Source organism: Littorina saxatilis, linkage group LG3, assembly GCF_037325665.1.
Source record: "Littorina saxatilis isolate snail1 linkage group LG3, US_GU_Lsax_2.0, whole genome shotgun sequence".
NCBI classification, from domain to species: domain Eukaryota; kingdom Metazoa; phylum Mollusca; class Gastropoda; order Littorinimorpha; family Littorinidae; genus Littorina; species Littorina saxatilis.
Window position 1 is genome coordinate 36,730,935 of NC_090247.1, and position 13,156 is coordinate 36,744,090.

General features: G+C 42.4%; 1 protein-coding gene across 1 annotated transcript in view; it reads right to left on the reverse strand.

The window, feature by feature from the left end:
- LOC138962266 (zinc finger MYM-type protein 2-like) overlaps positions 1–13,156 on the reverse strand; it is a 50,157-nt gene that overhangs the window by 26,565 nt on the left and 10,436 nt on the right. The window contains exons 8-15 of the mRNA XM_070334013.1: positions 12,547–12,781; positions 12,071–12,142; positions 11,256–11,332; positions 8,853–9,003; positions 3,790–3,968; positions 3,123–3,252; positions 2,085–2,279; positions 1,051–1,512 (exon numbers count right to left, since the gene is read on the reverse strand). Of these exons, the coding sequence (XP_070190114.1) occupies positions 1,051–1,512; positions 2,085–2,279; positions 3,123–3,252; positions 3,790–3,968; positions 8,853–9,003; positions 11,256–11,332; positions 12,071–12,142; positions 12,547–12,781 (1,501 nt within the window). The remainder of the gene's footprint in view (positions 1–1,050; positions 1,513–2,084; positions 2,280–3,122; positions 3,253–3,789; positions 3,969–8,852; positions 9,004–11,255; positions 11,333–12,070; positions 12,143–12,546; positions 12,782–13,156) is intronic.

Here is a 13,156-nt window from a genome sequence, read left to right on the forward strand (position 1 = left end):
GTTCCTAGCAGAAGAGGTGGAAGCCGAGGACTTAGGTTTAACAGGGCCTTTGCCCCTAACCTCGGCCTTAGCCGCTCGCTTTTCTCACTATCAGACATGCTGTCACACGAGAAAAACAAACTACTGAAAATACACAAGTCTCTAGGACGTAAAACTTCAGCAGAATAAACTAGCACTAACGTACCAGCTACAAGCAGCTACCAATGCTACTGGTAAACGCTCAAAGTCCGTAGCACGGACCCAAACTAACCAGCAAAAAACACCACGTGTAAGCGAAAAATGGCGACCAAAATGGCGGCCACAGCAACAAACTACTGAGCAAAATTCGTAAGTCCGCGGACGGAAAAATTCTCAGCAGAATGACAATGCAAACAACAACAAAAAGGAACAATCTCACCGCTAGAAACAGCTATGAGCAGACGGGGAGCCGAGGCCGGTAGGTGTCAAGCAGACAGCAAAACCGGCCTAGGAGCGAAATCAAGCACGACCTGTCTCTCTGGCTGAAAGATGTCGAATGAGGGTGTCTCGTATCGGGTACGAGATCTGTGGCGTGATGCACGCTACGGGAGGCAACCCAGGGTAGCAAGCTTGCTACTTTTTTGCTTGGGTTGCTTCCCTTATACTATAGACGGGATAGCGTTTTTCAGTCAACCTAGCATCTCGACTGCGTCAATGCTAAATATGTGACTCGGAGTAAGAATATGTAATTTAATTGTTAAACAAACCAAATCCCCAAGTGAAACAGAAACTACAACATCACACTCAAAACTGTTGTGATCTTTGTGTTGGAAAAAGGTTGCAACTTGAAGTTTCTTGCTGGGTGTTCTTCCCCTGGCCCCATCACTGTAACTCCAGGTCATGACCACTTCAGGTTTAATGTATTCCACTGTTGTTATTTTACCTAAGTTACTTGTATGCTCATTACATTTTTGCTCGTTTGTTTCAGAATGAAATTGTAAAGGCCTGGAGCCAATTGCTGGGACTAGCGCTATAGAAAAGCTATTTATTATTATTATTAATATTATTACACATGAAAGCAGAAAATCTCACCCAGGGTCAGGTAGTAAATACTGTCCGGGGAGTACTCCTCCCCGTTTGGCTTCCGAACCTCTTTGACGAACAGGCACAAGGAATAGTTCAGCTCGTCCGCCGTACACTGCATAATGTCCGTCTTGAACAGCCGCAATCGCCCACTGCCAGGCTTAGCGTTTCGTTCAATCTGAGCGTTCTTAAACAGCACCCAGTGCCTCCAAGCGTTCACACCATAGGTGAACTTGAGGTGGTAACTGGCATCTGCAGGGGGGACGGGTGGGGCTGGGGGGTCGTGCTGCATGGAGGCTGGTTCTGGTGGGGGTACCTGCATGCGTTGTCGTTTGGCTGGTCGCCCCGCCCCACGGCGTGCAGTAGTGCCTCCGCCGCGTTTTGCACCTCGACGATTGCGAGCCAGGTTTAGCTCTTCTTCTTGGTGGATCGTTTCTGGTGTGATGGCCCTGGTAGGTTGGGTAGGCCGCTCTGGAGAAGAAAAAAATCAGATGAACAAATCTGAATGAGGGTGCCAAAGCAGAAGCTTGGTTGTGGTCTTCGGGTTTTTGTTTGTCAGTTTTTGTGTGTGTGCATCTTTTTTTTAATCCTTTTGAAAGCTAAAGAGAAGGATGTGATTTGCATCTTCAGTAAAACTTTTTCCCCTCTCTCGTTTCATTTGCAAACCGAGTTGAACACCTTTTTCAATGTCTTTGGCTATATTTGCCCCCCCTCTGTTCCAGTTAAGGCAACAGAGATTCAATATTCTTCTCTTTCGTTTTCCTTTTGTCAAGCTTGAACAAAATAAAGTCATCTCTTGCACAAACACATGTCTACAGTGGTAGGCAAATTTACAGAGAAAAAAAAAAGAGAGAGAGAGAGAGAGAGAGAGAGAGAGAGAGAGAGAGAGAGAGAGAGAGAGAGAGAGAGAGAGAGAGAAACTTACCAGTGTTAATTGGCACAGAGACAGAAAGAGAGAGGGTGAGAGGGAGTTAGAGAAAGAGAGATAGAGAAGGAGAGACAGAGTGAGAGAGAGGGACAAAGAGAGATAAAGAGAGACCCACCAGTGTTAACAGGCACGGCCTCCACAGCAGACTCCAGATCAGTGATAGGCCCCGACATTTCCTCGGCCATTCTGAGCGCCATGGAAATCATGTCCTCCTCTCCTCCCTCTTCCTCCTTGCTGGACGTTAGCGGCATTATGTCTGCGTCGTTATCGTCATCGTCAGCTGGAGCAGGCAATGCTCGCTTCCTGGACTCTGTTGAGAGATTGTGTACTGAGTATCGTTTTTGCACAGATAAGGCAGGATCTTCAAAACTAAATCAATGAGGAAATGAAGATCAGTAAAAAATCACAGAGAGATTCAGCACTTTCAAACCATCACTGGTGTTTCTTTCTCTTCAGTTACTCCACATAAAGCATCATAGTATGATGAAAGTACAACAGCGAGTAAGGAGGGGAAAAAACCCAGCAACAACAACGAGTAACAAATATAACTTTCAAGTTATGTGCCTACACACAGACACTCACACAGAAAGCACAGGTTCCCAACGAAGAGGAGCAAAAATCCCTAAATCTTTGGGGCGTTTTGAAATTTTAATTCTAAATGGTGAAATATGATTCACATCTAAGTATATTTTTGGTTTAGAATGTTTTAAGTTTCTTTGAAATCTGTTTGTTTGTTCGTTCATGGGCTGAAACTCCCACGGCTTTTACGTGTATGACCGTTTTTACCCCGCCATTTAGGCAGCCATACGCCGCTTTCGGAAGAAGCATGCTGGGTATTTTCGTGTTTCTATAACCCACCGAACTCTGGCATGGATTACAGGATCTTTTTCGTGCGCACTTGGTCTTGTGCTTGCGTGTACACACGGGGGTGTTCGGACACCGAGGAGAGTCTGCACACAAAGTTGACTCTGAAAAATAAATCTCTCGCCGAACGTGGGAACGAACTCACGCTGACAGCGGCCAACTGGATACAAATCCAGCGCGCTACCGACTGAGCTACATCCCCGCCCTTTTGAAATCTGTGAATTTGCAGAGATTTGGGAGCCCTGAAGACAGACAGGTGTTGGTCAGTTCAGCGAACACACCCACTCACTATTGATCTCTGGCATCATTTCATCCTCAGTGTCACTGTCAGAGCTGTGTTTGCCATCAGCAGACACTGCAGCAGCCATCATCAGGATCTCGGCCTCCAAGGGGTCTGCGGGAGTCTTTTCTTGAATCTCCTGTAAACCACACTCTTCCTGTATAGTTCATGTTTGACAAAATACAGTTGGTGAATGATTCAGAAGTCTTATTATGACACTTGTCTTGAGCTTGTTCAATGGCCTATGCTCCGCTGGGGGCAAAGGGCCTAAGTAAGTAAGTCTTGAGCTTGTGAGCTTTCTTTGCTCTCTCCATTCTCATACTGATTTTTCTTCTTTGTTTGATTTAGCAGAGATTTGAGTTGAATTCCACAGCGAAGCACAATCAAAATGTCACGTGGATCAAAACCTTGCCATCTCTTCATCAATACAAACAAACAAAATCATACAAATTACTTTCCTTAATGCCATGCATTCACAGTAGCAATCAAAACAAAAGAAGAGAGAGAGAGAGAGAGAGAGAGAGAGAGAGAGAGAGAGAGAGAGAGAGAGAGAGAGAGAGAGAGAGAGAGAGAGAAAGAGAGAGAGAGAGAGAGAGAGAGAGAGAGAAAGAGAGAGAGAGAGAGAGAGAAGAGAAGAACCCCAACTGACAAGTTGGAATAGCTCTGTTCCACCTACTTTGATCTGTTTCAAGATGCCGTTGGCAGACTTGCGCGTGGTGGGGATGAAAATGGGGACAGGGATGGGGATGGGGATGAAGATGGGTGTGGGGGCAGGAGCTGTGTACATGGCCATGGGAGCTGGCAGGTAAATCGGCACCGGTATAGGTACCAACGCTGGTTTCTCCTTCACTTCATCTGCAACAGAACGCAAGAATATATATACAGTAAAACCTGCGAGCAAAGGACGGTCTTGGGGAGCCTTACCACTGTCCTTTGTAGCAAGGTGTCCTTTCTTATGAATATGAATGCGCTAACATTTTTTTGGAAAAAAACCAACAACAGCCAAATAAATTACATGATTGTTTGTTAGTGGTACATGTAGTTTTATTGTATGTATGTATGTGTGCATGTTTATATATAAATGTAAATAGAGTGTCTATGCATGTTTAGTTCTTTCATTTTCTGTCATTACATGTAATAACAAGTCGCGTAAGGCGAAATTACTACATTTAGTCAAGCTGTGGAACTCACAGAATGAAACTGAACGTAGTCCGCCGCTAGAGCAACAGGCAGTGAAAGTGACGAGCCTGTTTGGCGCGGTAGCGGTTGCGCTGTGCTTCATAGCACGCTTTACTGTACCTCTCTTCGTTTTAACTTTCTGAGCGTGTTTTTAATCCAAACATATCATATCTATATGTTTTTGGAATCAGGAACCGACAAGGAATAAGATAAAAGTGTTTTTAAATTGATTTCGAACATTTAATTTTGATCATAATTTTTATATTTTTAATTTTCAGAGCTTGTTTTTAATCCAAATATAACATATTTATATGTTTTTGGAATCAGGAAATGATGAAGAATAAGATGAATGTAAATTTGGATCGTTTTATAAAACAAATTTTTTTTTTACAATTTTCAGATTTTTAATGACCAAAGTCATTAATTAATTTTTAAGCCACCAAGCTGAAATGCAATACCAAAGTCCGGCCTTCGTCGAAGATTGCTTTGCCAAAATTTCAATCAATTTGATTGAAACAAGAAGAGCAAACGCTCGATCGAGTCACTTTCGCAGTTCTGAATATTATATGAGGCATCAGATGGACAGGAAGAAATTGCTATTCACAACACAATGAGTCACGTTCACATAAAATTTGAGCCCGGTCACTTTTATAGTTTCCGAGAAAAGCCCAACGTTAAGTTGTGTGTTGCCGAACAGAAAAGGCTAGTTATCTCCCTTGTTTTTCTGATAACGTTCGTAAAAGGCTACAGATGTAAATACTTTGATGTAAAGAATAATCCTACAAAGTTTCAATCACATCCGATGAACTTTGTCAAAGATATAAAATGTCTAATTTTTCCTTTGACGCTGACCTGTGACCTTGAAAAAGGTCAAAGGTCAACGAAACCATCGTTAAAGTGTAGAGGTCATTGGAGGTCACGACTAAACAAAATATGAGCCCGATCGCTTTGATAGTTTCCGAGATACTTTGTCAAAGATATAAAATGTCTAATTTTTCCTTTGACGCTGACCTGTGACCTTGAAAAAGGTCAAAGGTCAACGAAACCATCGTTAAAGTGTAGAGGTCATTGGAGGTCACGACTAAACAAAATATGAGCCCGATCGCTTTGATAGTTTCCGAGAAAAGTCCAACGTTAAGGTGGTGTCTACGGACGGCCGGCCGGCCGGCCGGACAGACTAACACTGACCGATTACATAGAGTCACTTTTTCTCAAGTGACTCAAAAATGAGGGTGTGACAGTGCCGCCTCAACTTTTACAAAAAGCCGGATATGACGTCATCAAAGACATTTATCGAAAAAAAGAAAAAAACGTCCGGGGATATCATCCCCAGGAACTATCATGTAAAATTTCATAAAGATCGGTCCAGTAGTTTAGTCTGAATCGCTTTACACACACACACACGCACAGACAGACAGACACACACACTTTCTGAGCGTGTTTTTAATCCAAACATATCATATCTATATGTTTTTGGAATCAGGAACCGACAAGGAATAAGATAAAAGTGTTTTTAAATTGAGTTCGAAAATTTTATTTTGATCATAATTCTTATATTTTTAATTTTTAGAGCTTGTTTTTAATCCGACCCTCGTCTCGATTTCCACTCTACGTCAAAACATTTAGTCAAAACTTGACTAAATGTAAAAATGAAAACCAAAACTTGATGTTCAGAAAAACAATTGTTAATAAAAATTCCAAACTGTGCATTAGTCATGCAGAAAGTGACAAAGAAAGAGAAAAAGTTCAAGGATAGTCTGCAACATGTATGTACAAAACCACAATCAGTAAGTTTATCACTGGGGTTTGCGGAAAAAGTCAGAGAGAGAGAGAGAGAGAGAGAGAGAACGAGCGAGCAATAGAGAGAGAGAGAGAGAGAGAGAGAGAGAGAGAGAGAGAGAGAGAGAGAGAGACAGAGAGAGAGAGAGAGAGAGAGACAGAGAGAGAGAGGGGCAATCGGTTTCTTACGACCTGAAGCAATGGGCCATTCACGGGAAGATTCTTTGATCGAGCTGTTGAAAACCACTCGAAGAGTTCTTCGTTCAACTCATCATAGGTTGTTTTTCTTCTCTTAACACATGTTGCCGTCAATCTGGCACCGGATTCCCACTGACTGAGAATTTGTGTTCGATCAGCTTTTATGTTGGAAATTTGAGTTTTTCCGCTATTCAGCTCATCAGCAACTTTTCGAACGGACAGCCCCTTGTCCAATTTCTTTATGACATCGACTCTCTCTTCTAAAGTCAAAAATGTTCGTTTTGGCATGATGAGACGAAGACGAAGGATGAGACGAAGATGCATCACAGTACAGAAAGTAGAAACCCGTGTTTTTGTTTGTGAGTTCACGGCATCGACCAATGAGCATGCACCATACAAAAATCAACTTCTTTCAAGTGCTGTCATTGGCTTACAAAATAAGCTTCTCGCGCGTTCACATCGCCAGCGAGATTGTATTTGCAGAACCAAGATGGCGGACCAGCGTCTGCTAAAAGATGTCTGCTTCAAGGGTTTGTCCGTTGTTGACAAGTAACGAACCCAATCGGGACCAAAAAAGGGTGTCCGCGTCCGCGCCTTTGAGGTGTTCGCTCTTTTAAGGTGTTTTTGAGTGTAAAATACATCCGTCCTCATTTGAATTGTCCGTTATGCTAAGGTGTCCGCCGAAATAAGGGTCCGCTAGATGCAGGTTTTACTGTAGTTCATTTTAGATACACAAGAAATAGCGATCAATGAAGAAGGACAAAGAGAATTCATGGGTGTGCAAATGTGTCTGAAATTTTTTCAGAGCCAACAATACTGTGGGATAGGCATTATCATTCCTTGGTTAAAAAAAAAAATTCTTCCCTTGTGAAGCCTCAAGCGTAACAATAACAACAACAAGAACAAGCATTCTGCAAGAATTCAACCCCTTCCAACAAGCATAAGCAATGAAAACAGCATTGTAGACAACAAAATTGACCCCCAAAATGTTGCAGACAGTCATGGTGTACTGACCTTCCTTCACTGCCAGTACACAAATTTAGTGTGGTAATCTTTGTAGCAGTCGGGGAAGCATAGGCCAGGTTTGGAAGGGCAGTCCGGACAGAAATAGCGAGTGTCTCTGCGCACCTTATGCTTCTTACGACACACTCTGCACATCTTCTGTGGGTTCAGTTTGCTTGCAGTGGCCGGTATTGGGAAGGGGAAATGTCTGTCCGTGAGTCTCACCATGTCGTCTGTCACCCCAGCATCATACCCCAGCTGGATGTTGTCTGGGACACACCAAGAAACTATAACTGACTCCAGGTCCAAGAAAAGGAAAGTATTCACAAAATTGTGTTCTGGCATTGAAGGAAGGTCAGTAAATCTACACCATGACTGTCTCAGTGTCTTCAAAATTTGTTATCACATAGCTTCGTGTCAGGACATTGAGAGGGTTCAACGACAAGCAACTAAAATGCTGAATATTGAGAAGGAAAAAAAAGAGTTCTGGCAGTGAAGAAAGATCAGTAAAGAGTGCACCGTGATTATCTGAAGTGTCTGCAAAAATGTGGTGAACCACACAACTTTGTGTCAGGACATTGAGGGGGTTCACTTGAACGCCGAAGAAGAAGAAGAAGAAGAAGAAGAGGGGGTTCAGAGTTGACTTGAAAAATGCTTACAAGTATCTGCAAGGCATCTCATCCCACTTTCCCCACAGCAAGTTACTCAGATACTAGAGGGAGCTGTATGAACTTATTTAAGACCTCCAACGGCTTAGCCATAGCGACAAAGTGGTTTCAAGCCAGCGCCACTTTTGACTTAGCTATCTCCCCGCCCAGTACTGAGAGCAGCAATGGAAAACAGCACCATTTTTTCACTGGTAGAAACATTTCACCAGGAATGATTTTTCCTCCTCATTCTCATCTTCTCCTGCATACCCCTTGAATCAGTAGCAACAGCCACCACTACCCTCTTTTTCCCCATCAGTGTTGCAACAAAGATACATATCGTTATTGCTTCTTCTTCTTCTTCTGTGTTCATGGGCTGAAACTCCCATGTGCACTCATGTTCTCATTTTTGCAAATCTGGCTCTCTGGAGTGGTATTCATACTGTCAGAACAGTAGCCTTTCTTTTCAGAGAGGCAGACACTTTGGTCTCATCTATATTCACATCGTTTTGAGGTTCACATGTCTCTTGGAATTTGTTACACAGGTCTTGCCTTGCAGAAGCCATTGTGGTGAGGATCACTTATGGCAGTTAGTTCCTCATGTCCCCTTCTTTACCTGTCATGCACCTTTAAGTCTTTCCCTTCTTTACCTGTCATGCAACCCTAAGTCTTCGAGTGTGGCCAGGCATCATCAAATAAAATACGCTCCTCTTTTAAAAACACACCACACAACCGAAAGAATGGCGAACATGAGAAAGCGCCCAGCAAGGAGGGAACCAAACGCTGGGTTGTAATTTGTATTGATTGAATTTGAGATATGCTTGAGATTTTAATCAATCCGAACCAGTGCTTGGGTCCCACTCCCAACTAATTGAGCACTGTTTCGTGCAACCACTTGTGCTCTCTGTTTCCCCCTTCATCATCGTTTTCTCACCTGTCTGGCACTCCTTGGTCTGTGTGTGTGGGCGACAAGAGGTGGCCTTGGTCTGTGTGAAGGGCTTGCACAGCAGTGACTTGTTCTTCACCTGCTTGGGGGGCGGGGGTTGGATGATGATCTGCTGCTGTACCGGTCCTGTGCCTGTTGACTGTGTCATTCACGGAAAGTGTTTGTAATTAATGAGTTTGATTTTGGTGTCATCTTGATTGGTTGGGAAGATATTGATTATAGTTATGATTTGTAAATGTAACTGTTTTTCTCCATTTGCCTAGAGGACCCAAGACCGTATTAACATCTTGTTCCTTGGTGAAAAGTTAGAGGTTGGAACTAGTTTAAAATTTTGGTCATGAAATTTACCAAGTCTTTCTCGTATGTTTGATCTTTTTCTTTATTTGGTGTTTGACATCGTTTTCAACCACGAAGGTTATATCGCGACGGGGAAAGGGGGGGGAGAGGGGATAGAGCCACTTGTCAATTGTTTCTTGTTCACAAAAGCACTAATCAAAAATTTGCTCCAGGGGCTTGCAACGTAGTACAATATATTACCTTACTGGGAGAATGCAAGTTTCCAGTACAAAGGACTTAACATTTCTTACATACTGCTTGACTAAAATCTTTACAAAAATTGACTATATTCTATACAAGAAACACTTAAAAAGGGTAAAAGGAGAAACAGAATCCGTTAGTCGCCTCTTACGACATGCTGGGGAGCATCGGGTAAATTCTTCCCCCTAACCTGCGGGGGGGGGGGGGGGGGGGGGGGGGGTATGTTTGATCCTCATAAGGAAGTTGAGGAAGGGTAAGTTGAGAACAGTCAGCTCCAATTATATTAAAAGGGAAGAGGTGGCACTGAATTTTCAATGGGACAACAGAACAAATGACTTTCACAATATGCAGATGGTCTTCTCACTTTTATGAGAAGCCTCATGCTTGGTTATTACTCATAACCTTGAACAGCTTTTCTGAGCTAAACAACTCTCTATTACAAGAGCAGATTAAAACAAAATGCACACAGTAAAGCTATAACTTCTATAGAAACACCTGCAGGGATGGCATAAGGGAAGGTTTTTGAAGGGATTCCCCTCTGAAGCTGAGAGACGTTTATAATGTGGACATTTCATCCGTTTATATTGACCAAAAAAAGTACTGAGTGCAAATACACATACAGTAAAACCTGTCAAATAAGAACACCCTTGGGACCAGACAAAAGTGTCCTTATTCTGCAGGTGTCCTTATTAGACAGGTGCAAGTAAACGCGACAGAGTCAAGTTGAGAGAGAGAGAGAGAGTACTGCACATGTACATTTATAAGAAAAAACAGAAGCTGTTTAGATTAAATAGAGAAACATTTAATATTGACTGTTGTAAAACAAGTTTAAAAGCTTTTTATCATATCAACTGTATAAATTTAAATTGTTAAAAAGTTTTGTTTTTATTGAATGTATTCTTATGGAGACTTTTCAACCACAAATATTTTTAAACATTTTATTTCATCTTGCTCTGACTGCAAAGCATGGAGGTCCAGCGAGAGCGGTTTATTTGTTGTCTTCTTACTTGACCAACAAGAAAACAATCACCTGACCAAGTTAATCAAAAAGTACAACTGTCTTCATACTTGACCAACAAATATACAATGTAATCTTGCCTGAATCAGTGGACCATTGATGGCAATGTGATTTGCACGTTTGGTTGAAAACCACTCGAACACGGCGTCATTTAGCTCTTCGTATTCGGTTGTCTTCTTCGAAACCCATTTCTGGTCAGCACGTCCGTCTCCCGATTCCCACAACTTCATTATTTTTTCCCGATCGACGCTGATTTTCGAAATCTGCGTTCTCCCACACCCAAGCTCTTGTGCAATCATTTGGCATGATTTCCCACTTTCCAGTTGTTTGACAACATTTATCCTTTGTTCTAAAGTCAGCGCATTTCTTCCTTTTCTTGAATTTGAATTTCTTGCTGCCATCTTGTTAAACACGAATCACTCTTTCGAAGAGAAGATACATTCACTCATACACTTTCACTTCCGTTCCGCCGAACACGTTCCACGCGTTGGATTGGCTGCCTTGGAACTCTAGCAGCCAATCAAATGCGTCGACTTAAAACACTCACTGATCGATTTATCGTCTTCTTCGTCGATCGAACTTCCCAGCTTGCTGTGGATGTCCGTATTTAGCAGGTATATGACTTATTATGGACCCAAAATACGTGTCCGCGTCCGTAATGCCGAGGTGGCCGTAACGTACAGGTGTTTTACAGTGTAAAGCAGTCCGTGCCGAGACTGACTGTCCGTATTCTGCGAGTGTCCGCTAAGTCAAGTGACCGTATTTGACAGTTTTCACTGTATATATATCCCATCCTGGTATTCAAACGTAAAGAACCTAAGGCACTATTTACTGACCTTCATGCTTGGGCTTGCACCACTGACCACCACAGGAACTCCAGAGTTGCTCTTAATGTTCACCTTTTGCTGCCCACCTGCAAAACAAGGCATGGGGTTACTCAGAAATGTGACAAGCACAATCATAGTAGTCTAAGCACTCACACATAAAGAGGTGCCAACCCCAAACCTCTCCTCTCAGTAATGAGTATCTTTAAAAAAAATCTGTCAGCAATTGTTGTTCAACACTTAACAATTTTAGAACACCCCGTTGCAATCGCAGAAAAACCCCACCTCACTCGTGTTGTTTGGTATACAACCTTTCTTCTAGTCCAGTGTCCTCCTCCTGCTTTTAGATAATTATGGCAAAGAATTGTTTTCTAAAAGCCTTGTAAAAGGCGTATAGCAGAACAGAAGTATACACATTAACTACACAATGATTTCATGCGAAACTTTCTCCAAACCCGTTCTCCCTCTTTGTCCAGAAATGTTGCAAACTTTTGAGAGCAAATAGCCAACAGGCAAGTGATCACCCGAATGACACAAACTCTTGTTAATATGACATATGCATAATGACAAATGGTTGAAATTAATTCCCTTTATTTCTTTTCAACTAATATATATATTTTGTCATTAAAATTTGAATTTGTATTGAAATCATTTCTGAATGATGTATGTTTGATAAAACACTTCAATGCAGAGACACAACCTAAGAATGTTGTTTTGGGAAAGTTCAAAAACGCCAAAATAAATGTTGTCCAGGTTAAAAAGCTGGTTGTGGCCTGAAAAGCAGCCTAGATACACTGACTGTGTACTGTCAAGGCTTTGTCACTCACCTTGTGGCGCCAGAGACACAACGTTGGAGATGATGGGGAAGGAGGGAGACGCTGTTGCTGCCTGCTGGGTTGCTGAAACAGATAAACATCACATTCTACTGACTGTACGTAAACCATTTTCTTTAGAAAAATCCAAACACAAATAGACTGCGAACATTCCAAAATTCAGAATAAAAAAATCAGAGAAATGTTGTTGGTATAATTAAACGTTCGAACAACATACCTTTCATTTGCTTTATACTGTTGATTATCATATAACGCTCAACAAAAGTAGTTTGTCATCATGCACTTGGTAGCAGAGGCCCTGAAACAAGTTACGAGAAGTGTCCTTGTGTGTGAGAGACTGAGTTTGAGTGTTTACACATGCATATTTGAGCGTTAAAACTCCAAATGAAAAAGAGCCAAAACACAGAATATTCAGACACAGCCATACATGACAAGCGGAGTCCATAAACCAAAAGGAACAGAAGCCATACCTTTACTACCCCTGCCTCTGGTGTTGTGCTTGTGTCTGGGGGTTGGCGGCGTTGGCCCAGGAGGGGGTGGTGTCCCTTTGGAGAACTGCGACTGGAAGACCATGACACAGTTGTAGGAGCAGAAGTTGCGCACAGACGCGTCGCTCATGGTCAGGTGGTACTGCGCTGGCACGAACTTCAGACACTGGTCACAGGTCACCGCTTGGTTGGACTTGGCCTGTAGAGATACCTTGCTCTACAGAATGTGTCACAAGGTAAGACATGGGGCTTGAATATTGTAGGTGCATGCTGACCTTCTAAATCCAATTTGAACTTTAACCTACTCCTTCAGTCCTTGCACTAAAATAAAGTTGGATATTTCTAGACAAGCGTGTCAAGTCTCACTGTTACTACTTCTTTAGAGAACTCATGTAGGTTTCCATTCATTAAAAAAAAAAAAGTTTGCGTGAAGGTTTTCTATCAGAAACATGTGCTGTTTCTGTGACATGGAGCCCCCAAAGACTTCTTTCTTATATTCCGCCATCCAATCTACAAATCTAGTACACGAAGACTTTTTTGTCCACAAATATGCCCACCTACCCTGACAAGAAGGTAAACCCCCTACATCCCG